General features: G+C 53.3%; 1 protein-coding gene across 1 annotated transcript; it reads left to right on the top strand.

Moving 5' to 3' along the window:
* Window positions 1-968: 968 nt before the first annotated feature.
* On the top strand, window positions 969-22,942 carry RORC (RAR related orphan receptor C). The gene is made up of 10 exons (XM_010589428.3): window positions 969-1,219; window positions 10,138-10,223; window positions 10,566-10,707; window positions 12,161-12,670; window positions 12,895-13,016; window positions 13,889-14,021; window positions 14,235-14,342; window positions 14,525-14,635; window positions 16,059-16,168; window positions 19,461-22,942. Exons 1-10 carry the CDS (start codon window positions 1,213-1,215, stop codon window positions 19,620-19,622), a joined length of 1,491 nt encoding a protein of 496 aa, XP_010587730.1. The 5' UTR covers window positions 969-1,212; the 3' UTR covers window positions 19,623-22,942.
* Window positions 22,943-23,934: the final 992 nt, after the last annotated feature.

The following is a 23,934-nucleotide window of genomic DNA, read 5'->3' as shown; positions in this document are numbered from 1 at the left end:
AAGAGGGACTCTCAAGACTGAGATACCCACCCAGAGCAGGTGTGAGGCTGAGAGGGCCTCTGAAATTGATTGACCCCCCTCAAAAAGGCCCCCAGGCCAAGAAACTCTAGAGATCCCCAAGTGCCAGGAGGCTTTCCAGGCTGAGGGAAGACCTGGACCAGAGAAGCTCCCCTCCCCCCATCCCCTAGGTGCCATCTGGGGCCAAACTGCCTGGCTTTGAGTCCTGACTACTTACTGACTGTGTGACCTTGGGCAAGTTACTCAACCTCTCTGGGTCTCACATTCCGCATCTCTGAAATGGGGATAATGGTACCTACCTCATAAAGTTATTTTGTGAGGAGAATCCACATAAAAGACTTAGAAACATTTCTGGCCCACAGTAAGGACTGTTATTATTATCATTATCTGCATTCCCATTTTAGCGATTTTGCCCCTGAGGAAATTTCTGATAGACTAACCCGTCCTGCAGATAGTGGGCTTTTGCCTGATGATTATGACTACTGCTATTATTATCATTTCATCCCTAGCCCAGGGCACACGTCATGTGTATAGGGAGGGGACATGAGCTGGTGGGTGGGGGGAAAGCCTCCCAGACAGCACCACACTGGGCATAGCTGTTAGCAGTCCACAGGGGTCTCAGGTGGCACGTGCCACCATGCAGGGCAGTCTCCTGACACTTACCTCTAGAAACATCCCTGTCGTCATCTGGCAAAGAGGGTCAGGCTCAGGGGCTCCTCAGGGGGAGGGGGAGTAGGAACCTGGCCCCAGGTTCGTGTCTGCTCCATTCTGGCTCCCCAGCCAGAACCACCCTGGCGGGTGGAAATAGCTCTTACCGCGTGTGGCTGTCACATGTGGTTTTGGAATTTTCCAACGCCCCCTGCGATTGGCTGCCCCGCCCCTCACACCCTCCCCCTGCCCCCCCACCCTGCCCCAGGCCCAGATTGGCCACTGGGGCGCCTGTCATCCTACCCGCTGCACCCCTGGGGGGCGGAGTGGGGGGGGCTGTCCCTGGGCCACCTGTGCAGTGTGGAGCTTAAACCCCCCTGCCCAGAATCTCTGGGGAAGAGCTGGGTGAAGAGCTGTGGGCTGAGGTGCTGCTGAGAGGGCCCAGGCCCTCCACCCTCACAGCTGGCTGCGTTCCAATCCCTGGACCACCCCCGGGGCAGCTGAGAAGGACAGGTAGCCAAGGCTGGCAAAGCAACCGGCTCAGTCATGAGAAGTAAGTGAATGGGGACACCTGGGACAGGGGCAGCCTGCATCTTGCCATTCATGAGGCCACTAGAAAGGGAACAGTGCGGGAACAGTGAGAGGAAAGCGCAGTGATCCTCCCTGGCAGGGTGTGTACTGGTCAAGGTCAAGATCTGTTGAGATGGGTGTAGTAGTTGAGGAGTTTCCTGGCCAGGTAGGTCACTTACCGCAGCAATGGTGAAAGGGGTGTTAAGGGGCTCCTCTGTCTTGAGTTCTAGAAAGGATTTCTAAGAGTATCTGAGGCACCTGGCCCCTTATTTTACAAAAAGAGGCTGAGACCCTGGGAGGCAGGGTACTTTGCCCAAGATGTCACAGCTGGTAGTTGATGGAGGTTGCTAGCTAACAGGCAGCCTGTCTCCTGGCTCCTGTGACAGTGTTTCCCTCCAACCTGCTTGTGAATGGGGTGATAAAGAAGGCCCGAGGAGTTGCTGTGCACCCAAGTAGCAGGATGGAGAGAGTAAACCCAGGTCATCAGGCAGAGGCTTCAGGACCCCAGCCTCGAGGCCTCAGAGCCACCATGTTTTCTGCCGAGTCCAGGGATGTGAGGACCTTGTGGGATCCAGCCACGGTGCAGTGTATGTTTGTGTGTGTGTGTGTGTGTGTGTGTGCGTGTGTGTGCGCGCGCCCAGCTGATGGGGGATCAAGGCAGTGAAGATGGGAAGAGAAAGCATTTGGCCTTATTCTCCTCCTGGCTTGGAGCCTTGAGCCAACAGCTGGTAGGCAGATGCCCTTGTGCCTTCTAGCAGAGCAAGGGTGGGCAAGTCAGACACTCACCTGCCTCTCCCCACCCCCATGTTCATGTAAGGGAAACCAGAGATCTTCTCGGAGCACAGGGTTAAGGAGGAAAAGGGAAGCCCCATACCCCTGTGGCCTGAGGCTTGACCTGGGGGTCTTCCCGCAAGCCACAGAAGGCAGGCCATATTGAATCCTGGAAAGACCCGTGGACTGAGAGGCTAAAGACCAGTTCTGGTGCGATTTTGTCTCTGACTGGCACTGTGGCCTTAGTCAAGTCACTGAGGCCTGGTCTCCTCATCTGCAAAACAAGGGAGCAGAATTAAAAAAAAAAAAAAACTACAAAACCAACTGTGGAGAGACTCCTGGTTCTGATTGCCCAGGGCTAAGGAGAGAGCCCGGGCCCCTGAGTTAGGTGTCTGCCAAGGGTAGTGGAGCAGACTCGGCTCTCCCAGAGGGGCAAGGAAAGGAAAGGATGAACAGCTCCTCTTCTGTGACGGGAACTGAGGCTCCTGCAGTTGGATAAGGAGGGGTGGGCATAGGAACCCGATCTTCCAAACAGGAACAAGAGCCTCTGAGAGCGTCAGTTTTCCTTCTCACTTCTCCCCATTAGCAGCAGAGGCTGGCAGGCTGGTCTTCTCAGAAGTGGCCTAAACGAGCGAATCACCCCTGGGAAGCTATGGTTGGGTGTGCTTCAGAGCCTGGCAGGAGGGCAAGACCTGGTGCTGGCTGAGGGAGCTGCTTGGGCAGCTCTACATTCTACCCCCCACAGCTCCACCCACTTGGTAGGTAGAAGAGGGGGTCTCCTCCAAGCTGGGGCTCAGTGCCTCTGGTCCTACTCACAGGGCACATCTGGGGGTCTCATAGCCCCAAGTTATCTGTCTCGCTCACCAGTGAGTGCCGACCACCACCACTCCCTCTGACCACAGCTGGAGAGTTAGAGCACTTGGGACCTGGGGCTGTGACACACCCAAAGACCAAGGGCCAGACACCCAAGAAGCAGAAATAGACCAAGACATATAGAGAGATGCAGAGGCCGAACTCAAAGGGCAGGAAGGTTTATGAAACACATGGTGGAGAGTGATGCCCATAGACATAAACCAGGAAATACCAGGAGAGCCCAAAACTCTGAGGCCCGAACCCCAGAGACAGAGGTGGAGCCCAGAGAAGGAAAAGCTCAGGGACGTAGAGAGAGACGGAGAGAAAAGGAGACTGGCAGTAAGGCGGAGACACCGAGTTACTGACAGGCCTGAGTGGCACAAACGGTTTGTGCTCAACTTCTAACCTCAAGGTTGGTGGTTCAAACCCACCCGGTGGCACCACAGAAGAAAGGCCTGGAGAACTTCCATTTAGATTACAGCCAAGAAAACCCTGAGGAGCAGTTCTACTTCATACCACGTGGGGTCCTCATGAGTTGGAATCAACTGGACAGCAGTGGGTTTAGGTTTTTTGTTTTGTTTTTAGGAGAGCAGTAAGGGGAAGTGTGGGTCCAGACAAGGACAGTACAGGCTCCGTGACATGGTGACCTGCTGCTGTCAAGTAGAGGAACTGTCTTGTCTTTTAGTTAAAGAGCACCCTAGCCAGCCAGAGGGAGGGCGGCCCATGCATCTCACCCTGAGTGGCACGGCCATTGTGGAGCCAGTAGGGATGGGCATCAGTCCAGCATGGGGCATGGGGTCACATGCCTGTCTCTGCTGTGCCCTGCCCGAGCTTTCTCATGTCTGGTTGGTATAATGAAGAGCAGAGGACCAGAAAGAGATGTCCAAGTCGCCAGGTTGCCACAGATCTCGCCCTGAGAGTCCAGGCCATCGGAGGGCTTTATAACGGACTCCCTCTTGCACCTTCCCCTTTTCCTTTCTTCCCATTCCTCACAGAAATCCCAAACCCTGTGAGCTCAAGGCCTGAGGGTTTGGAGAGTCCCAGCCTGTCCCTCACAATGAAAAGATTTGTGCTGGTTTTATCCAGCCCCTCCCCTGCCTCTGCTCCCCTGACTCAGACTAACAGGGAGCAGAGGCTTTCCCATGCTCGGGGCTCTCCAAGGAAGGCAGTTCTGGGGTCTTGCTCCTATCTTCAGTGGCTAGTCCTTTCTGAGATCTAACCTTCACTCCTCCTGCTGCTGCAATGCAGCCCCTCCCCTGGAGCTCTGGGGCTCAGGGAGGATGGAGATGTCTGTTTCCGTGGAGGGAGAGTAACAGGGCTGGGCCTGGGGGTCAGAGCCAGGATTCTCCCAGGCCCACTGGCCTCCTGGCTCAGCAGAGGAACCTTGGGAAGGAGGAGAGGGGCCCTGAAGGCAGGGAAAGGGCTGGTGGTGGTGCTGGGCTCCTGCTTCTCAGAGCTTCCTCTGGTGATTCATCCCCTCCCCCATCCACTGGTTGTTCTCACTCGATTCTTTGTTTCCCCTCCTTTCTCCAGTCCCAGACTGCGGGGGTGGCGGGGGCACCAGGAGGGGGTTTCAGGTAGCTGGCTGTCTTTGGTGGCTTTTCAAAACCCCAGACTCTCCCTCGCCCACCTGAGTTTTAGCTTCACTACTTTCTCAGCCCTGGGATCTGGGTGTATCAGCAGAAAAGCCTCGCTCTGGGCCAGGGGAAGGGGCTGGGCTCGGTTGGGGTTCACCAAGGGGAACCGCTTCTCTCCTGGCTGTGGCCCAGCCCCCCTCCCCTCTCCTCTGTGGTGGTACCCACCACCTTAGTTTCCAGCTTTGCAGAAGCTGGGGGAACTGAGAGCTGAAAAAGGAGGGAGGCAGGTGACAGACTGGTGTGCACAGGGACCCCCCGGCTGGAGCTGTGGTCTCAGTGGAGAGAGAAGGGGCCTAAGCTAAGAAAAAGGATGCATTCCTCCTTCTAGCTCATGTTCACATTTGTTTCTGCAAAGAGGGGCCTACTGAGATGTAGGAAGCCAGCCCACGCCCTAAAGGAGCTGTGGTGTTCCAGAGGACTCAGAATCTCTGTGGGGACGGAGAAGTGGTTCTTCCGCGGCCTTGGAAGTTCACCCCCAGAAATGGGTAAAGGCAGGAGGAGGCTGAGCCACAGGGGAAGAGCTGGGGCAGAGAGAGGGACGAGAGCTCACTGGGTCGTTATACAGGACACACGTCTGGCTTTGTTGCCATGGGTTTCCTCCCTGAATCCATTTCTAGCCCACCTCCCTCACTTCTCACACTCTCTCCTGCAGACCATAGCCCTTCTCCTCACCCCATCCTCCCTGTTGCACTGGGGCATCTTATCCCTGTAAGGTATAGAGCCTAGTGGCTGAGGGTGCTAGCTCAGAGTTACAGAGACCTGGATTCAAACGCGAGATCTGCCACTCAGGCAATGTAACCTTAGTCAGGCCGCTTATTCTCTCTGGGCATCGGTTTCCTCATCTGTAAAATGGGACAATACCAGTAGTACCCCCTTCATGGGGTTGTTGGCGTCATTAAATGAAATGTATGGGAAGTACCTGGCACAGGGTGAGAACTCAGTCAATACCTATGTCTATCCTTATGATTGTTCCTCCTTAATCAGTATCCACTGGAGAAAAGGAAGAGAGAGGAAAGGGGGAAGGGTCCAGCTCTGGACTGAGAAGGCACCAGGAGATGAGGACCGCAGGGCTTCTCTGTCTGAATCCATTTCTCACCAGGGCTGGGTGGCTCTGGGGTTTGCGGGGAGCAATCCCTCTGGTTTGCAGCCTCTTCTCTGCTCCTACCACTTCCTCTCTGTGGCATAGGGCACCTGGACAGGACCCAGGGGATGGCTTCCTAAGGTGGCAAGGGGCCAGGCTTCTGGATGCATTCAGAAAGCACTATCAATGAATCTCGCAGCTGTGAGCAAGATGAGGTTAGTGCAGGTTGGATGTAGAAGAGGAGGGACTTGTCTCTACCGTATTTCTCCACATAGGAGGTTCTGATAGGATGCTCCCTGGGGATCTTCCAATCTCTGAGCAAAGTAAAGCAGTTCAGAAGAGATGCATTCTCTTTTCCTAGTTCTGTATCAGAATGAAGCTTTAGAGGTAAGGCTGGATGGAGACGAAGATACAAGAATGGGTTCAGAGGAGGGACCACCAACCACACCCCTACCCCCAGGGAGGAGCCAAAAAAACCCAAAAACCGTATCCAGTTAATTCCAACTCATGGTGACCCCATGTGTTACAGAGCAGAACTGCTCCTTCAGGTTTTCTTGGTTGTAATCTTTAGTGAAGCAGGTCATCAAGCCTTTCTTCCATGGCACTGCTGGGTGGGTTTGAACCACCAACCCCTACGTTAGTAAACCTGTTGCCATCCATTCGATTCCGTCTCACAGTGACCCGATAGGACAGAGTAGAACTGCCTCATAGAGTTTTCAGGGAGCGGCTGGCGGATTCAAACTGCCAACCTTTTGGTTAGCAGCTGAACTCTTAACCACTATGCTACCAGGGTTTGTTTCCCTTATGCTAGTAAAAAAAAAAAAAAAGTGGAGTGCAAATGGTTCATACAACCGAAGGAACCAAATTCTTGCTACTCAAAGCGTAGACTGAGGACCAGCGGTGCTGTCACCAACTGGGAGCTTGTTAAAACCCAGAAGCTCAAGCCCCAACTTAGACCTCCAGAATCAGGATTTCCATTTTAATAAGACCTCCAGGCAATCTTGTTGGAGACAACACAGGCTGGCGTCATCTAGTCACTGGATGATTTTAGGAGCTAGCGGCAGCATGCACGCAGGCATTGTCTCCTTTTGGAAGCGTGTGGAGTTGGAGGGTTTTCGTTTGATGGGGAAGGTATTCTAAGCGCCTCAGCAGAGGGCCACAGCTAGAGAGCTGCAGGTGAGGCAAGAGAACTTCCCAAGGAAGCGGGTGAGGTTGCGGGGAGAGTTGGGGCTACTGTGGGAGTCAGTCATGCAGGGGCTGGCCTAGGGGTTCCTGACCTTTGGCTGGCTCTAGTTCCTGGCATGGGCAGGGCCTTAGACCGTAAGTTCCTGGCAGGCCAGGCTCCCGGGCAACAGTTTGAGTAATCGCAGGATTACTCAGCTCCCCCTCCCCAATCTGGGTTCCCACCATCCGCTGCAGGGACGTGGCTCACAGGGCGAGGTTTTGAAGGTGAATTATTGGAGGTGTTTTTTGACTCCTGCCCACCCCACCACCACCCCTCTCAGTCCCCTTCCCGTTCTTTCCCTCCCCTCCTCCACAAGTCACACACGCACACACATTCGCGCACCGGTACTTTCTCTTTGAGGTTGTGGGTAGATGGCATTGAAGGGGGTACAGGTGGCAGGGGAAAGGGGGGGAGGAGTAGGATAAGAAGGGCCTGATGGGACTGGGGGAGGGCAGGGTTGGGCATCAGGCCAGGACACAAGTGGGGGTTTTTGCTTCTGCGGCTGTGTCCCCACCTCTGGGTCTGTGCCTCTGTTTTCTCCCCATCCCTAACTTCTTGGTGTCTCTGGCTCAGATGGCCCTGAGGCCCATCTCAGAGTTTCTGACTCTGCGTGCCTGTCTCATTGTGTACCTCTGTCTTGGACCAGGGCTGAGGAGGACAGGGGTATGCCTGAGGTCCTGGGCTCTGGCATCCCCCAAACACGGGTATTTGTGAAGGGCACTCTTGGCTGGCCACGTCTTCCTAATGAGATGGGCAGTGTTTTGGTGACACTGCTGTGAGGTTCCTAGGGCCAGAACAAGCAGCGGCTCAGGCAAAGGGCAGGGAGATGTGTCCGGGGTCACCCATGTGGTCAAGCATACACACGCACACGGATGTGGCTCCTGGAGAAGGGAAGAGGCAGGGAGGCCTGTGGTTGACTGCTGGGCTGGAGCCCAGGTTCCCACTGTGGCTTGGCCTAATCTCCCTCCCGTTTACTTTTTTCGGGTGACCCATGCTGGTTTCTCTCCTCTGTGGGCTTAGGGCCATTGAGGCAAGAGCTACCACAGTGTTCCAGGAGGAAGGTGTTGGGGAGAGGCAAGAGCAGAATCTATGGGGCTCAGTGGTTTCGTCAGTCCCTTCTGCCCACTTAGTTTCTTTGCCTTCACCTCCCGTCAGTAATAACTACCACCTTCCACTCACACAGTGCTGTCCACAGATACTACTTAATCATTTTGGACTTTATCCCAGTTACTGAGGAGAGAACTGAGGTCTAGAGAATTTCAGTGATTTGCAGGGCAGTGCCCCTAATTTCCACCCCTCTTCCAGGTGTCCAGTTCCCTCTGTTCCCCCTTCCCTTCCATGCATTGAAATCTGCTCTTGATTTACTGGAAAGAATCTGTTACTTAACTTAGGAAAAGCTCACCTGTCCCCTGGTCCTAGGTAACCATGACTCACTGGGGGGTGCTGGGTGGGCAAGTGGGAGTGGGGGTGGGGGGAGGAATTGAGTTTTAATGGTAGAATTTCAGACACCAGTGAGCCATGTCCCCCATGTGGAGGCAGCTTCTGACTCTGACTCAGCTCCAGGCTGGCCTGAGGGGACGGTTTAAGGATGACAGAAACAATATTTGGGGAAGTAGTGGACAAATAATGGTTGTCCTCCCTGGCTCACATCAGCAGGCCTACATGTGACCAGGGTCCAAGCCTGGGGCTAGAGGTGCACTCCCAGGAATGTGGACTTGCCCTCTGACCCTCAGGTGGCAGACACGTCAGAGACGAGAGGGGGCTTCCGCCCTAAGTGTCCTCCTACCTCGGAGGGGATCTGGCCGGTCAGCGATGGCAGAAAGGAGACCCATCTGCCTTGAAAGTGCTGAAAGCAGCTGCAGTCGCCAGGGACTCCAAGCTCTGCCCAGCTCCCCTTCAAAGATGGGTTAGGGGAAGGCTTCCTGTGGTCCCTGAAACTCAACAGAGAGTAGTGGGCACTGGCAGGGGCAGGGCAAAGTTAGGGAGATGAACCTGGGGCCAGCAACAATCCACAGTGAAGTGACGGGGAGCAGGCACAGGACACAACGGGCTCGGTGGGAGAGAGAACCTGGGGTCCTCGTGAGCAGTGAGCAAACACTGACATACCCTCAAATGTGCATGTGTACACACTGGCTCAAGCACACACCCCACTGGCTCACAAATCACCCGTCCCTTTCATACGCGCACACACACGCACACACACGAAAAACAAACACACCTTCAAATATGTCCATAGATATGCTGGGGAGAAAACTCGTTCTGATAACACAGCATGCATCTGAGGAACCAGGACTAGAATGTACAGCACCAGTGCAAGGTGTTGTATACCCCAAAAGTCATGAGCTGGAGCAGTCTGATGGAAAGTTCAGGAGAACTGGAACGGAGTCCCAGCTCTGGAGCAAACGTGACGTATGAACATGGGCCAACCGCCTTACCTCATCCGGCCTGTTTCTTCACCTATAAAATAAAGGAAAGGTGGGATGGGGCAGCCTCTAGTCCCAGCTAGTTTTCACATTTGCGATCTGTGCGCGCACAGTGCGATGCAGACACCTTTGTGCACATGTAAGCATAGGGCACACCGTTATTCGCAATGCACTCTGAGCCGAACCACCCTCTCTCCACCCCTCGGTCAAGGGCCTAGGAGCCCTACTGGCCCTCCCTCTTGGTGCCCAGGCATCCAGCAGGGGCTGGGTTGTTGAGCCCCACTCTCCTGGGCTCCATCTCTGTGTTCTTCATACCCTCGCTGGGCCCCACTTGGCGCACCCTCCCCCTTGGCCCTCTGGTCTCTGTGAAGCCCCTCCCTCCTCTTCACTGCCTAGCGGAGGATGGCGGGCATCCCTGCCTGGCCCCAGTGGCCCCTGCCTGGTACCACATCTTCCTGCCATGCCCCACCCTCTGCCTATGGGAGCCAGGTCCTGAGGGGGAGCAGAAAGGAAGCCCCTTGGGCGGGAAGCAGGTGTTGTGAGGCAGTGGGGACTCCTATGTCCCAAGGTGGAGGGAGGCAACTGGGGCTTTTCAACTTGAAGGGCTGAGCACGTGGCCTTTCTGCAGCTGCTTTCTTTGCCCCCATTGAGCTGATTCTCCCAGCTACCCCCCTTAACACCCTCCACCACTACCCCTCCCCCCCAAAAAAGAAAAAAACAGCCTCCACAGACTCTTTGCTGAGCAGCATTCAGTACTTCACTTCCCCTTCCTTATTGCAATGGGGAAATGGCCAGCTAAGCTGGTTGGAGAAGTGAGGGAAGCTCCACGTGCCCATATCTTGCAGCCCAGGTCCATAGTGGGAGGATGAAGAAGAGCATCCTGGCTGACCTCCTTCTCTTTCTCTTTTCCAGCACAAATTGAAGTGATCCCTTGCAAGATCTGTGGGGACAAGTCATCTGGGATCCACTACGGGGTAATCACCTGTGAGGGGTGCAAGGTGAGTTGCAGGTGGGCGTGCACCTTTATGTAGGTGTGCACAAGCACACAGGTACACACAGTCTCTGCAGAGATGGGATGTGGAGAAGGGACACAGAGGCCTTCATTCTGACTCGAGGGATGGTCTTCTGAGGCAGCTACGGTCTGCCTGGCGTGGTGCCTTACCTGGAGGGCCCAGTGCTCAGGAGGGCCTTATCTTATACTGTGGAAGTAATTGCAGAAGGACAAATTAAAATGGAGGAGAGACAGCTGACAGGTAGTAGGATCTTGCGGGATGGAGGCCCCCAGGACTGAGTGGGCCTGGCCAGGATAGGCAACCTAGGTTTCCATCTGCCTTACCCAGGGTTTCTTCCGTCGGAGCCAGCAGTGCAACGTGGCCTACTCCTGCACCCGTCAGCAGAACTGCCCCATTGACCGCACTAGCCGAAACCGATGCCAGCACTGCCGCCTGCAGAAATGCCTGGCACTGGGCATGTCCCGAGATGGTGAGGCCAAGCGGACAGCCGCTGGGGTTTTCCCTGGGGTCTCCAGAGAAGCAAACTGGCCTGCTGTGCTAGACAGGGCTTAGCCAGCAACAACGCCCCCCCCGAGGTCTGCTCTCCACTCTCCCCGCTTCTCATCCATTGTCCACTGTGGGCAGATCACTCCACAGGCGTTCTTTGGAGTCCCCAACATTGGGCTCTGTTAGAACAACACAGGAGTCCCTGGGTGGTACAAATGGTTAAGCATTCTACTACTAGCTGGAAGTTTGGCAGTTCAAACTCACCCGAAATGCCTTGGAAGACAAGCCTGGCAATCTGCTTCCAAAAGGTCACTGCCTTGAAAATCCTGTGGAGCAGTTCTACTTTGCACACATGAGGTTGCCATGACCTGGAATTGACTCAGTGGCAATTAACAACAATATAACCCCTCTTGTTTTACCAAGGCCCTAGACATCTTCAGCCTCTTTTGTCTGGGGATGAGTTCTCCTCACCCTGCCTCCTCTCTGGCCCAGATCCCATCCAGTTTCCAAATCTTTCCCTCCTACCCCATTGTTCTAGCTCCATCTCCCTTCCCAGGCCCTCATTCTCTTCCGAGTACACAGGACTATGGCAAAGAATGGAGCCAGAGTCAGCCAGAGAACAACCCAGAAGGTGTGGGGGTGGGGGAGGGCCAGTGTTCCTGGTGTCTTAATCCACCTTCCTCACCCACTACCACCTCACCAGCCCCCTTCCTCTCCACCCCACCACAGAAGGAGCCCAGGGCAAGGCCGGGGGAGGCATGAGGTGATGAGGAGCCAGAAGGAGCCTGTCAGCACTTTTCAGTGCCCAAAATAACAAAGCGAAAGGAAACACGCAGGGGTGCAAAGGGGCAGGCGGGGAGAGGGGCTGTGCCCCCACACCTGGGAGGGGTGGTGGGGGGAGTAAAAAGGCAGGAAAGAGAGAGCAGAAGAGGATGTTCAGAAGCAAGCCGCGGAGCCTGGGTTGGGCTGTGGTGAGTATCTAGGTCACCAGGGAGCCTGCAGGCCTGACCACAGGGAGACCTGTGTTCTCAGCTCTCCTCTTCCGCCGACCCTCCTAGACAACTGAGGTGACCCCAATACAGCTTGAGGCCCTGGACTTGACCACCCCCAGCCCCAACAGCCAGAGGCCAGAATCCCCAGCCCGGTTATTCCTTGAATTCGACCACTATTAGAACCTGGTTTAGAGCTAGAAGAGTTTGCTCAGGAGATGGAATTGCCAGGGATCTGAACAGACCCTCAAAGGAAATGAGAGAGAGGCAGGCGAGGTCATGAACACCAGCTCCCTGAAGGGAGGTTCTGGGCTGGAGAAGCTCTGCTTGGGGTCGTCTATTCAGTGAGCAGCAAGGTAATCCCTCTGTAATGACCAACATGCTGGCCGACCCTGACCTACCCTATGTTCTCCCGCCTCAAAAACCTGAGCCCTGAACCCATTTCAGCCGTCAAGTTCGGCCGCATGTCCAAGAAGCAGAGGGACAGCCTGCACGCAGAAGTGCAGAAACAACTGCAGAGGCAGCAGCAGCAGCAACGGGAACAAGTGGCCAAGACCCCTCCTGCGCGGGGCCAAGGAGCAGACACCCTCACCTACACTTTGGGGCTTCCGGATGGCCAGCTGCCCCTGGGCTCCTCACCTGACCTGCCTGAGGCCTCTGCCTGTCCCCCTGGCCTCCTAAGAGCCCCAGGCTCTGGGCCCTCATATTGCAGTAACTTGGCCAAGGCAGGGCTCAATGGGGCCTCCTACCACCTTGACTATAGCCCTGAGCGGGGCAAGGCTGAGGGCAGAGAGAGCTTCTATAGCACAGGCAGCCAGCTGACCCCCAACAGATGTGGACTTCATTTTGAGGAACCCAGGCATCCTGGGCTGGGAGAACCAAGACGGGGTCCAAACTACAGTAGCCCCAGTTTCCGCAGCACCCCAGAGACGCCTTATGCCTCCATGACGGAGATTGGTGAGCAGATGGGAAGCTGGAGAGGGTGGTAAAGGTGAGGGAGGTCCCAAGAGAGGGGCTGCAGCCAGCATCCTGTGTACACGTGAGCCCAAGGAAGTTGAGGGGTCGTGAACAAGAGCCGAGGGAAGAGGCAGAGCAGGAGTAGCCCAGGCAGAGGAGTCCCTTGTAGGGTAGGGGTGGGAGCTGGCTGAAATCATGCTGGTGCCTTCCTCCTCTGGCCCCAGAGCACCTGGTGCAGAACGTTTGTAAGTCGTACCGAGAGACATGTCAGCTGCGGCTGGAGGACCTGCTACGGCAGCGCCCCAACATCTTCTCACGGGAGGAGGTGACTGGCTACCAGAGGAAGGTGAGGCCACGGGGCCATACCAGGAAAGGAGGACATCCCACCACCACTGGGAGAGTCCAGAGATGGATACATGCACACAGAAGTGGGCTGGGGAGGGCCAGGGTCACAGATAGACAGATCTGCCAGCAGGTGTACCCCCCAACTCGTTTTTAAGTATGCTTGCATGCGTGCGTGCATGTGTGTGTGTGTGTGTGTTGCATGATGGATTTTTCCTTAGCCCCTGCCTATTAAAATTTTACCCAACCTTCCTCCTCTGTCAATAATAACAATAATCACAATCCTGACTACCGTTTGTTAAACACCCCTTCTCTGCCAGGCACTGTGCTAAATGCTTTACATAAATTATCCCGGATCCTTACAACAACCAACCTATGAGGTTGGTATTTATTCCTATTTTTAATGGACTGGGAAACGAATCTGGGAGGGGGTATGGTAACAGACTTACTCAAGTTCACAAAGAGGTGGCTCCAAATTGTAGGCTGTCTCCTCTGGCACTCTGACCATACTGCCTGCTCTAAAAGCACTCATTGGCACTTAACATTTGCCTCCCTAGGCTGTTAAAGACCTTTGGGTCTATTCGTTTCACCTCAAGAATGCAAGCTCTTAGAGGGCAAAGCTGTATCTCATAGGCTTTTTTAATTCCCCCACAACAGCTAACTTGGTGCCCCAGCTGGTGGGTGCCCAGCAAATGTGGCTGACTGTCAGGAATTGATCCCTGGGTGTGCATTTGTGCTAATAGGCTGAAAGCACCAGTGTGAGCAATGGAGGAGTTCAGAACCTACCCTCTGCAATTTGTTAGTTGGGGCTCCCAAGGGCTTGGGAGACACTGGGGCCATAGAGGGCTACAGTGGGAACCTCCTCCTCCTCTGCAGTCCATGTGGGAGATGTGGGAGCGCTGCGCCCACCGCCTCACTGAGGCCATCCAGTACGTGGTGGAGTTCGCTAAGAGACTCGCCGGCTTTATGGAGCTCTGCCAGAATGACCAGATCGTGTTGCTCAAAGCAGGTGCCCGGGGGGTGGGCAGGCCTGGGGTGGGCAAAAAGGTCCAGGAGTGGGCAGGGAGGCCCGGGGTGGGCGGGCAGGGCCCAGCTTGAAATGGGGGGGAGGGGGGATGGGCCGAGGGACGGGGCCTATGGAAGCCAACACCCCGAGGAGTGCAGAAAAGGCTCCCTCTGGCTTTGCTGACACTGTGCCTGCATCTTTTCTCCCCACTCCTAGGAGCAATGGAAGTGGTGTTGGTCAGGATGTGCCGGGCCTACAACGCTGACAACCACACAGTCTTTTTTGAAGGCAAATACGGTGGCGTGGAGCTGTTCCGAGCCTTGGGTGAGGGGCAGGGGGGAATGAGAGACAGGAGTCTAACGCCAACCCCATCCAAAGCTTCGTGACCCAGGGCGCCCTCTTCAGAGCAGATTGCCCCCTCTGCTCCAGACAGCCAGATGGTGGGTGTCCCTGGGCCCCCCTGGTGTCACCCACCTCACTCACGCTTCTCATTTCCGCCCCCTCAGGCTGCAGCGAGCTCATCAGCGCCATCTTTGACTTCTCCCACTCCCTAAGTGCCTTGCGCTTTTCTGAGGACGAGATTGCCCTCTACACAGCCCTCGTTCTCATCAATGCCAGTGAGTGTTGCTGGGCTCAGGTCAAGGGCATTCAGGTGGTGGTGGGGCGCGGCGCATATTGGAGAGCCTGGCCCTTAGGAAGTGGTTAAATCTGGGGACTTGCTTTAAATAGCAGCATGAGCACCACCCAATGTTGCTGTCTAGTAAGAGGGGTAACAATGAAGATTCAGAGAAGCATCTGAGATGGAAAGAGCAGCTCAAGACCGGGGTGTGGAAGTGAGGAGAGTGAGGTTGTGAGGAAATGAGCCAGCTCCCTGAGAGAAACCAGGCAGCGACGCCATTGTGGCCACACATTGGAAGCACCTGGGGAACGTTCAGAAATATTGACGCTGGGACCACTCACAGAGATTCTGATGTCTTTGATCTGGGGTACAGCCTGAGCATCAGGATTTTGGAAAGCTCCCCAGGTGATTGCAATGTGCCACCAAAGTGAACTAATTTTAACGTAATGGAGTCCCTGAGTGACTGTCCCTGGCAAACAGTTAACACATGCAGCTGTTAACCAAAAGGTTGGAGGTTCGAGTCCACCTAGAGGCACCTCAGAAGAAAGGGCTGGAGATCTACTTCTGAAAAATCAGCCACTGAAAACCCTATGGACCACAGTTCTACTCTGACACACATGAGGTTGCCATGTGTCGGAATGGACTTGACAGCAGCTGGACAAAAATGCTTGTCCCCCTAAAATGGCAGTACTCTGGATATCCCTTCCACTGGAATGGGATGGGGTGGGCTGGGCTGAGCCAGCTGAATGCAAAGTATTCAAGGAACACCTGGGGAAGAGAATGGAGCTGCTAACCTGAGTTTGAAGGCCAAGATTATCAATCTTCCAGCTCTGCCAATGGGCAGAGACAGAAATGTGCCCCCCGAAACTGGAAATAAAAGCTTAAAAGAGCTCTTTAACAGCAGAAAGGAGTTGTGAAACTGGAAGAGAAGATGACTTCTGGCTGTTTTACGGAGCTCGGGCAAAAGGCGGCTTGTGTGTTGAAGCCAACCACAGACAGCTGCAGAGCCCTGGTGCTGGCCTGGAATGGAAGCAGGGAGCTTCACTGAGGCCACCTCCCGTCTGGGGTCAGCCTTGAGGGGAAGGGTGCTCTCTTCAAAACTTTATTATTATTATTATTTATGGCAGAATCCTAGTGCCTAACATTGAAAGGGCTAGGTGCACTCAGGGTACCAGGGAGAGAGTAGCTTGGAATGGAGAGGTTGCAAGTTCTCACCCCTTTCATCTCTCACTACTTTTCCTTGTAAACTGCTAGCCAAGCCAAAGGTCCCAGGGCTTGCCATTATCAAATGCAAGAAACGCACACAATCCTCTGTTGAGAAGGCCTCTATCTAGCACAGATGCCCCAAAAGATACGCCTTTTTGGTGGAAGTTAATGTCCATGTTCTTTCTTGTCCCGATATGTCCCATCCCCTCCTTCAGACCGGCCTGGGCTCCAGGAGAAAAGGAAAGTAGAACAGCTGCAGTACAATCTCGAGCTGGCCTTTCATCATCATCTCTGCAAGACTCATCGCCAAGGCATCTTGGCAGAGGTAAAAGTAGTCCCTGGGGTAGAAGAGGCCAGGCCCAGTGCCAGGTCTGTGACATTCAGCCTTGTAGGGCCAGGGTCTCAGGGTACAGAGGAGGGAACGCTTGAGTGTCGTCCCAGGTTAGAGAGCTCGTGACAGCAGTGGGAATGAAGGGAATGAGCAGTTACTTCCATGCAAGTAAAGATGGAAAGTGGAGAGCCTGGAATTGGGAGGGACCTCCTGGGAGCAATTCCATTTAATATACCAACACTTACCCAGCACCTGCTTGTGCAACGCTCTGTGGAAAGATACAGAGATACAGTGCTCTCCCCACCAAGAGTTCATAATCTGGTAGGAAGCAAAGACTCATGTACCGATAGCTAATATAGGGCAGAATGTGCTGTGTGATGCAATAATGATGCAATTAACAAAGTGCTTTTGCAGATATGCTCTCTCATGCTCATGGCCAACCCAGCCAATAGGACAGGTGCTAAAATCTCCCTGTAGCCCATAAGGAGACTGAAGGGATTTGTCCTAGTTTACACAGTTCCGTAAGTGATAAATGCAAGATTTAATCCTGGTGCTTTTTCCACCGTATCCTTATGTCCCCAATTTATTACTGTAATAAGAGATATTGAGGAAGTATTATCAGAGCATAGAACAGGGATAAAAATAATTTGGGGGTAAAAGGAGTGGATCGTAAATGCTTCCTAGAGAAGGTAGTATTTAGGTCATGAAAGATGTAGGAGCCCTGGTGGCACCGTGGTTAAAGCGCTCGGCTGATAACCCAAAGGTCAGTGATTCAAACCCACCAGCCCCTCCACTGGAGAAAGATGTGACAGTCTGCTTGCATGAAAATTATAGCCTTGGAAACCCTGTGGGGCAGTTCTATCCTGTCCTATAGGGTCGCTGTGAGTTGGAATCGACTCCACGGCAACGAGTTTGGTTTTTGGGGTTTACGAAAGATTTTACCAGGCATTCATGGGGGTGGGGCAGGCCTTCCAGGTTTAGGGAACAATATGAGTGAAAGGAAGGAGGTAGAATTGTGCAGAGATAGAGAATAGCTTAAGGTACATTGTGACTGAAGTTTAGGATCCAGAGCTGGGATAGATTGTTGGGGGCAGAGGAGTAGCAGAAGATAAGCATGAAAATTAGGTCAGTGGCAAATCACAGAGGGCTTTCAATGCCATATTAAAGAGTTAAGTCTTTATTTCTAGGCAATAGGGTGCACCAAAGGCTAGAGGGATGATATATTCAGAGCTATTATTTAGGCAACTTAATTTGGAGCCAGTACATAAGAACCACTTATGGAATCATTCAGTCAATCTCCGTTGGGTACTTGCTATGTGCCAGGCACAGTACTAGGTGCCGAGGATGTGAAGATGACTTAAACAACAGGCTCCGTCCTAAAGAACTTCAAGTCTGGTAGGCTCGATTAAAAGTAGAGACTGGTAACCAAGGGAGCAGTTAGACAGCAAATCTGGTTGGCTCCACCTACCAGATCTGTTACCGTGCTAGTCCAGCCACTGTCAGTCCCCACTTGGACTCTTAGGGAGGCCTCCTGATTGGACCCTTGCTCTACCCTTCTCTGCCCTGCAGCAGCCAAGAAGACCCTTTTAAAAGGACAATCACACCATGTGGCACTCTTGTTCTCAATTCTCCTATAGCTACCTATCATTCATAGAAGGACATCTAGAGTCTGTGTCACGGCCAGAAGGTTGGCCCCTGACTTTTTTTCTCACCTGATCCCCTTCCACTACCCCCTCCATCACCCGTTCCAGACACACTGCCCTTCTTGCTTGAAGACATTGAGCAGGTCCTATCTCAGGGCTTTTCTGCCTCTTGTCCCAGCTGCCTGGAATATTCCTCCCTCAGATTTCCACATGGCTTTCTCCATCAAGATAGGCTTCCCCTGACTGCCAACATAAAAAGTCTTCTACCCGTCACCCTGCTTTATTGTTCTTTATAGGACTTATGATCTGACATACTGTGTCTTTATTTTATCTTCCTCACTAGAATGTAAACTTAATAAAAGTCGAGATCTCACTTTATTTGCTGGTGTACCGCTAGAACCCATTGCAATGTCTAGCCCAGAGTAGTTTCTTAACAAATAATTGTTGAATGGATGAGTGAAGCTGTCGCAATACCCTGGATAAACTCAATAGGGATAAAAAGATGAATCTAAGAGATATCAAGGGATCCCCATCCTGCCTGTGCTCCCAGCAGATCCTCTTCTAGGAAGCTAAGCTGGGGCTAGGGGATGCTGGTGAGAGGTATTTTTCAGCTTCACCTGGGTTTATAGGAAGCTGCAGGAAATAGACGGTTTTCTCAGCCTTTCTCCAGTGAGGTCTTCCTTCGTCTGTTTCCCCATGGCTCTCTGCTCCTCTTTCATTTCCCCTCTGGCTGAGTGCCAGCACCAGCAGTGGTAGCTTACTGCGTGCAATGTTGGGTACCTGCTTGGAAATTCTGTTTAGTTCAAGCAAACAGTTTTTGAGCATTTGCCATGTGCTAAGCACTATGATGGGGCCCTGGGGGCGCAGTGGTTAAGAGCTCGGCTGCTAACCAAAAGGTCTATAGTTCGAATCCGCCAGCCGCTCCTTGGAAACCCTATGGGGCAGTTCTGTTCTATCCTGTAGAGTCACTATTAGTCAGAATCGACTCGACAGTGACATGTTTGGTTTCGGTTTAAGCACTATGATAGGTACAGAGGATACGGAGAGAGACAGACAGACAGACACACCTTCCATAAGGAGTTTAAATTAGGGTGGGAAGGCAGACAATTGGATCATTTTATTACAATGTGGTAAGTGCTACACAGAGAAAAACCCAAAGGAACGGCCTTTAGTCCAGACTGGGGCGGTTAGGGGAAGATTCTCAGAGGAGGTAACACTTGAAAGTATGTGAGAATTAGCCAGGCAAAGAAGAGTTGGAAAGGGATTCCCGGTGAGGGAAGCATAAACAAAGGCAGAGGCATGTGACAGCACGTAACACAGAGTCACAGAAAGTCACCGTGATGAGCATTAAGTATGAGTTAGAGAGTGTTTAACAGGGCTCATTTTAGGAGTAGAAGAACATGACTTCGGGACATCACCAGAAAACATGCACGTGTCCCACATCAGCTCCTGGCTGCCTCCAGTTTCCTGAGCACGTACATGCCCCTTTCAGTGGGATCTGGTTGTTCCAGAAGTGCCAAGTGCATGGGGAAAAGCAGGGAGGGTGGTCGTAGCCCAGGAAGGAGAGGGCTGCCTGGCCCTGGGGAGAGAGGTGGTGACTCAGGCTGAAACACTGACCTCCCTTCCCCATTAACCATCTCCAGCTGCCACCCAAGGGGAAGCTTCGGAGCCTGTGTAGCCAGCATGTGGAAAAGTTGCAAACCTTCCAGCATCTCCACCCCATCGTGGTCCAAGCTGCTTTCCCCCCACTCTACAAGGAACTATTCAGCACTGAAATCGAGCCACCTGAGGGGCTGTCTGAGTAACCTGCCCTAGAGCCTGCTGGCCCACCTCCAGGGACCCCCTTCCACCTCAGTCTTTTCCTGTCCTGTATCATCTGGAGGATGGTCCCCACATGTTCTCTGGGAATGAGCAAGTGCTGAGACTGGTCTTCTGCCCACAGACTTGCCTGGCAGTGGGACAGTAGCCAGGGGGTGGGGATAGTGGTACACCGTCTCCAGACTCAGCTCTGTTTTGTCTCATCTCCCACTTCAGCCCCAGCTTCTGGGAGGCTGTGGTGCATTGGGATTTAAGGACTTCCAGGAGGACCAGGGCATCATCAGGACAACAGGGAATCCAGGCCACTCTGGAAGAACACAACTCAACTCTGGGCTCAGAAGCTAAGAGCAGGTCTTTGAAATACCTCATTGCCTCTCCCTGTGGGCTTCAAGCTGGGGGAGATGGATCAAGCTCAGAGACTGGCGGCTGGAGCCCAGAAGGACCTGTATATAACATGAATTTGAATCTTTAGATTTTCTGCCTTCCTCCTTCCTCCCGCCCAGAAAGGAAGTGGTTGGGCACCCTGCCCTTTTTCCAGGGCATTAAAAAAAAAGAAAACTAGATATGTGGAGGGTAAAGGGGGGATGGGGGTAAGAAGCTGGGGAGAAGTGTTTAATGGGGGTGGGAATAGGGTACAATGAAGACCAAAAGCATCACAGTCATGGGGAGAGAGAACTCAAGCCTCCTCTCTGCACTTTAAAAATAGACTTAATGGGTTAGCACAAATCTGATCAAGACACACGTCCACATACAGGTGAAACACATACAGACTCAACCTGCAGTTATACAGTTCTATGAACACATTTAATATGACACTTTCCTCTCATGCTTGGGGTCACAGCTCAGAGAAGGTCCCTCCCAATCCTGAGGGACCTCAGAGTGTTCCATCCTGCTCAAGTCCACCAATATTCGACGTGGAGTGATTCAAACTCTATCCCAGCCACAGCTGTCTCCAACCACAAGAAGCTCCAAGAGAAGGAGAGGTGGCTGGACACTGCCCAGCAGGCCAAGGATAGACCCTCGGAGGACTTCTCTGGCCCTGCCTTCCAGCCATGCTCTCGCTATGGAGAAAACAAGCAGACACAGCTCCACCCTCTGACTGGGCACCACTGACTCCAGAGTGGGGAAGGAGCGAGGGCAGAGACCTGTGTCTCCAGCCCGTTCTCTCATCCCCAAACTTCTCTTGGCTTTATAAATAACTGTGAACCCTCATCTGAGGGATAATCAGCAGGTGATATGGGAGGGGTGGGTGGTTATTTTATTTTGCTTTTCAGGAAAGGGAGTTAGCTGAGGAAACATCAACCCCAGCTTGTGCCATTCTTTATGAAATTATTTTAAAGGCAAAAGGTAGCAGTAGGGGTGAGGGGGTCTTAAATAAGCTGACCTACATGCCTGCTCTCTAGTTTCATTCCTGGTTTCCAGCTCAGCAATCCATCAACTTTATAACTCAGGAGGGTTCTAGCCCCCACCAAGCTTCTCCACAGGCTAAGCAGTCCCCCACTGAGGCTGGTGAGCTGAGAGAAAGCCTCAGGAACCCCTACTGAAGGATCCTCAGACTAAGCTCCACAGCAATGTTCTGGACTGGGGACTCTCCCTACGAAAGATACCCCACAGGGAACATTAGATTGAGAGGTCACACAGGACCTCCCTGCAACTTGGAGACCAACCGACTGAGCACATCCCCCTGGAAGGCACTTGGCCGAGAGACCCCGGAGGGGATCAGGATGCCAGAAGAGACCCTTCGGGGCTTCCCAGAGGCCTCTACTGCCGACCCCTCCTCTAGCACCAGTGGTTCCCTCCGCACTGCCCCCACCCCTTGCTACCCCGTAGTGGCGCTTGCTGCAGCCCTCCCTCATTGCTTTATTTATTTATTTTGCACCAACAAGGTTGCTGCAGACTCATTCTCGCCTGGTTTAAAAAGAGAGAGAGAGGAAAAAAAAAAAATGCTTTCTGGCTCTTTTCTTTACCTCAATCTTGGCAGCAGTGGCTGCAGTAGCGACAACGGCAGCAGCAGGCAGCGGGGAGTGAGGCACAGGGGTGGTGAGGGGGTCGGGTGCAGCTCAGACAGGACAGGGGCCCCAAGCGCCAACAGATGCAGTGTCCAACTTGATGCCACCCTCCCGCTTTTCCGGTAAGTGCCCCTTACCCCTGTCCCAAAGCTGCAGCTGCTCTCTTCCATAACATTCTCAGAGGCAAGGCCAGGCCCGGGTGCCTGCTGCCACTGCCTCCGCAAGCCGATCATAAATCACTTTCCCATAGGACTTTGACTGGGAAACTAAAATGTCCCAGGAAGGCTCCAAGGAGATCTCCCCTCCCTTACTTCTGCCTCCATCTCTTCAGCTCACTCTACCTCTGGGAGCAGTTATCCGCAACCCAAAAACCAACCAGCAGATAATATTTGGGATATTCCAGAAGTCTTTTTCCCAGGACCCCCCTCCCCACACAGGACCCCAGGTCTCAATCAGATCTTCTTTTAAAGAGTATATCCAAGTTCAACTGTGTTTCTGGGCTGCTACTTAGGAACAAGAGGAGGAAAGCGCCCCATTGCTTGAGGGGGTGATGCTGCAGACCCCTCCCCATCTAAGGAAAGAAAGAAGGGGTCCTGACACCCATCTGTTCCTACAAAGTGGCCAGAAGCCAGTCCTGTAGCCATGGAGATCGGCAAGAAAAGTTCGTGATTAAATTAGCCACCTTATAAATAAAGAAACGGGGTTGGCCCCAGACCCTCAGCCCCTGGCCCAGCAGGCTTTTCAGACTGCAAGAAAACTCACAGGAGTGGGAAGGAAGGAAGCCAGTTACATGCTTCACTACACTTCTGTGGGATGCGGAGCTAGAAGGAGGAGCAGGAACTGCAGCGCTGGTGATGAAGAGCTAGCTGTCAGATGCACTTCCCAGAGCAGGCACAGGGAGACCGAGGGAGGCTGGGGCATTCTCACCCCAAGAACTCTCTGCATGCTCCATGTTCCATGCTCAAGACACCTGTTAGGCTGCGCGGGAGAGGGCTGAGAGGAGTCTGCCCAGCAGCCTCTGTCACTTGCCATTGTTTCCCATCCCCAATCCTGAGAACACTTCCATGGGCTCCATCCTGCATCCCTCTTACTGCTCTTTTGGCCTCTTTCTTCAATTTCCCAACTACTAGAGTCCTCTGGGAAACCTTGCTGGCGTACTGGGTAAGTGCTTCGGCTGCTAACTAAAAGGTTGGTGGTTCGAATTAACCAGGTGCTCCTTGGAAACTCTATGGGGCAGTTCTACTCTGTCCTATAGGGTCACTACGAGTTGGAATTGACTCAGCGGCAACCGGTTTGGGGTTTTGGGTTTTTTTTTTTTTTTTTTTTTGAGAGTCCTCTGAAGTGGTTACAGGATAACAGCCAGAGCAATCCTTGTAGAGGAGGGTGTGGACTGGGAAGGAAAGGGGAAGAAATCACACTGTCTTTTAAACTGCCCCTCCCAAGTACAGTGTGGGGAGGGCGGAGGGGAAACAGGGCAGGTTGTAGACAGCTGAGCCTGTAGGGCCCAGACAGCTTGACAATGATGGGCTCTGCCCAAAGGTGGTCAGGATCTACAGTTAGAAACCCTCCCCAGGTTCATCAGTTGGCCTGTGTGCCTGTTTCTCTAGCCATTCCTTGCCAGTTACAATCCTTCCCCTCCATTAAGGCCCCTTTGGCAGTAAACAGGGACTCTCGCTACATATAGGACTCCTTCTCCTCCATCACCTTAGTCTCCAGTGGTCATCAACGTCGCCGTCTTCCTGATATTGCCCTGGCTCCTGGTACCCAGAAACTAGCTTTAAGTCAACAGGCTGTGCAGGCTGCCTATGGCCAGATATCTACTATGCCAGCCAAGGGCTCGCTTCCTCCCCATTCCTCCCGCCCCACATCCCGCTCCCCAGCATCTGGCCAGATACTGCCTCTCCTCACTTATCTGTGCTTCTCTGGTTCACAATGTGTCCCTTGTGTATTGCTTGGGTAGCTGAGACCAAAGGAGACAAGAGAGCTCCCTTGTACTGAAACACTGGACTTGAATCAAAACTCCAGTTAGTGAGGGATCTAAGAGAAGCCTGAGAGCCAAGTAACAAAACTCAAAACTTGGACATCTCTTGGATCCCTCACATACCCTATCCTTTATCTATAGGGGAGAAGGGGTTGCCCTTGGGGTCGAGGCTTCAGGACTATAGTCGGGAATTCCCAGCTTCCCAGTCAAGCCCCCCTGCGTCCTCTGCCGTGGCTAATGTGCAGCTTGGCCACCATCCATACAGGCATTCTGGGGAGATTGGATCTTGCTAGTCCAGGGCCTCAGGCC

This window comes from Loxodonta africana, chromosome 3 (assembly GCF_030014295.1).
Source record: "Loxodonta africana isolate mLoxAfr1 chromosome 3, mLoxAfr1.hap2, whole genome shotgun sequence".
NCBI classification, from domain to species: domain Eukaryota; kingdom Metazoa; phylum Chordata; class Mammalia; order Proboscidea; family Elephantidae; genus Loxodonta; species Loxodonta africana.
Note: the sequence above shows the minus strand (reverse complement) of the source record. Positions and strands in the feature narration are given on the sequence as shown.

What these genes read in the sequence shown, in the direction of transcription:
- RORC (XM_010589428.3), top strand. An exon ending in GATCGTGTTGCTCAAAGCAG is followed by an intron (nt 14,022 to 14,234) that starts GTGCCCGGGGGG and finishes CCCCACTCCTAG; the next exon opens with GAGCAATGGAAGTGGTGTTG. An exon ending in GCCAAGGCATCTTGGCAGAG is followed by an intron (nt 16,169 to 19,460) that starts GTAAAAGTAGTC and finishes AACCATCTCCAG; the next exon opens with CTGCCACCCAAGGGGAAGCT.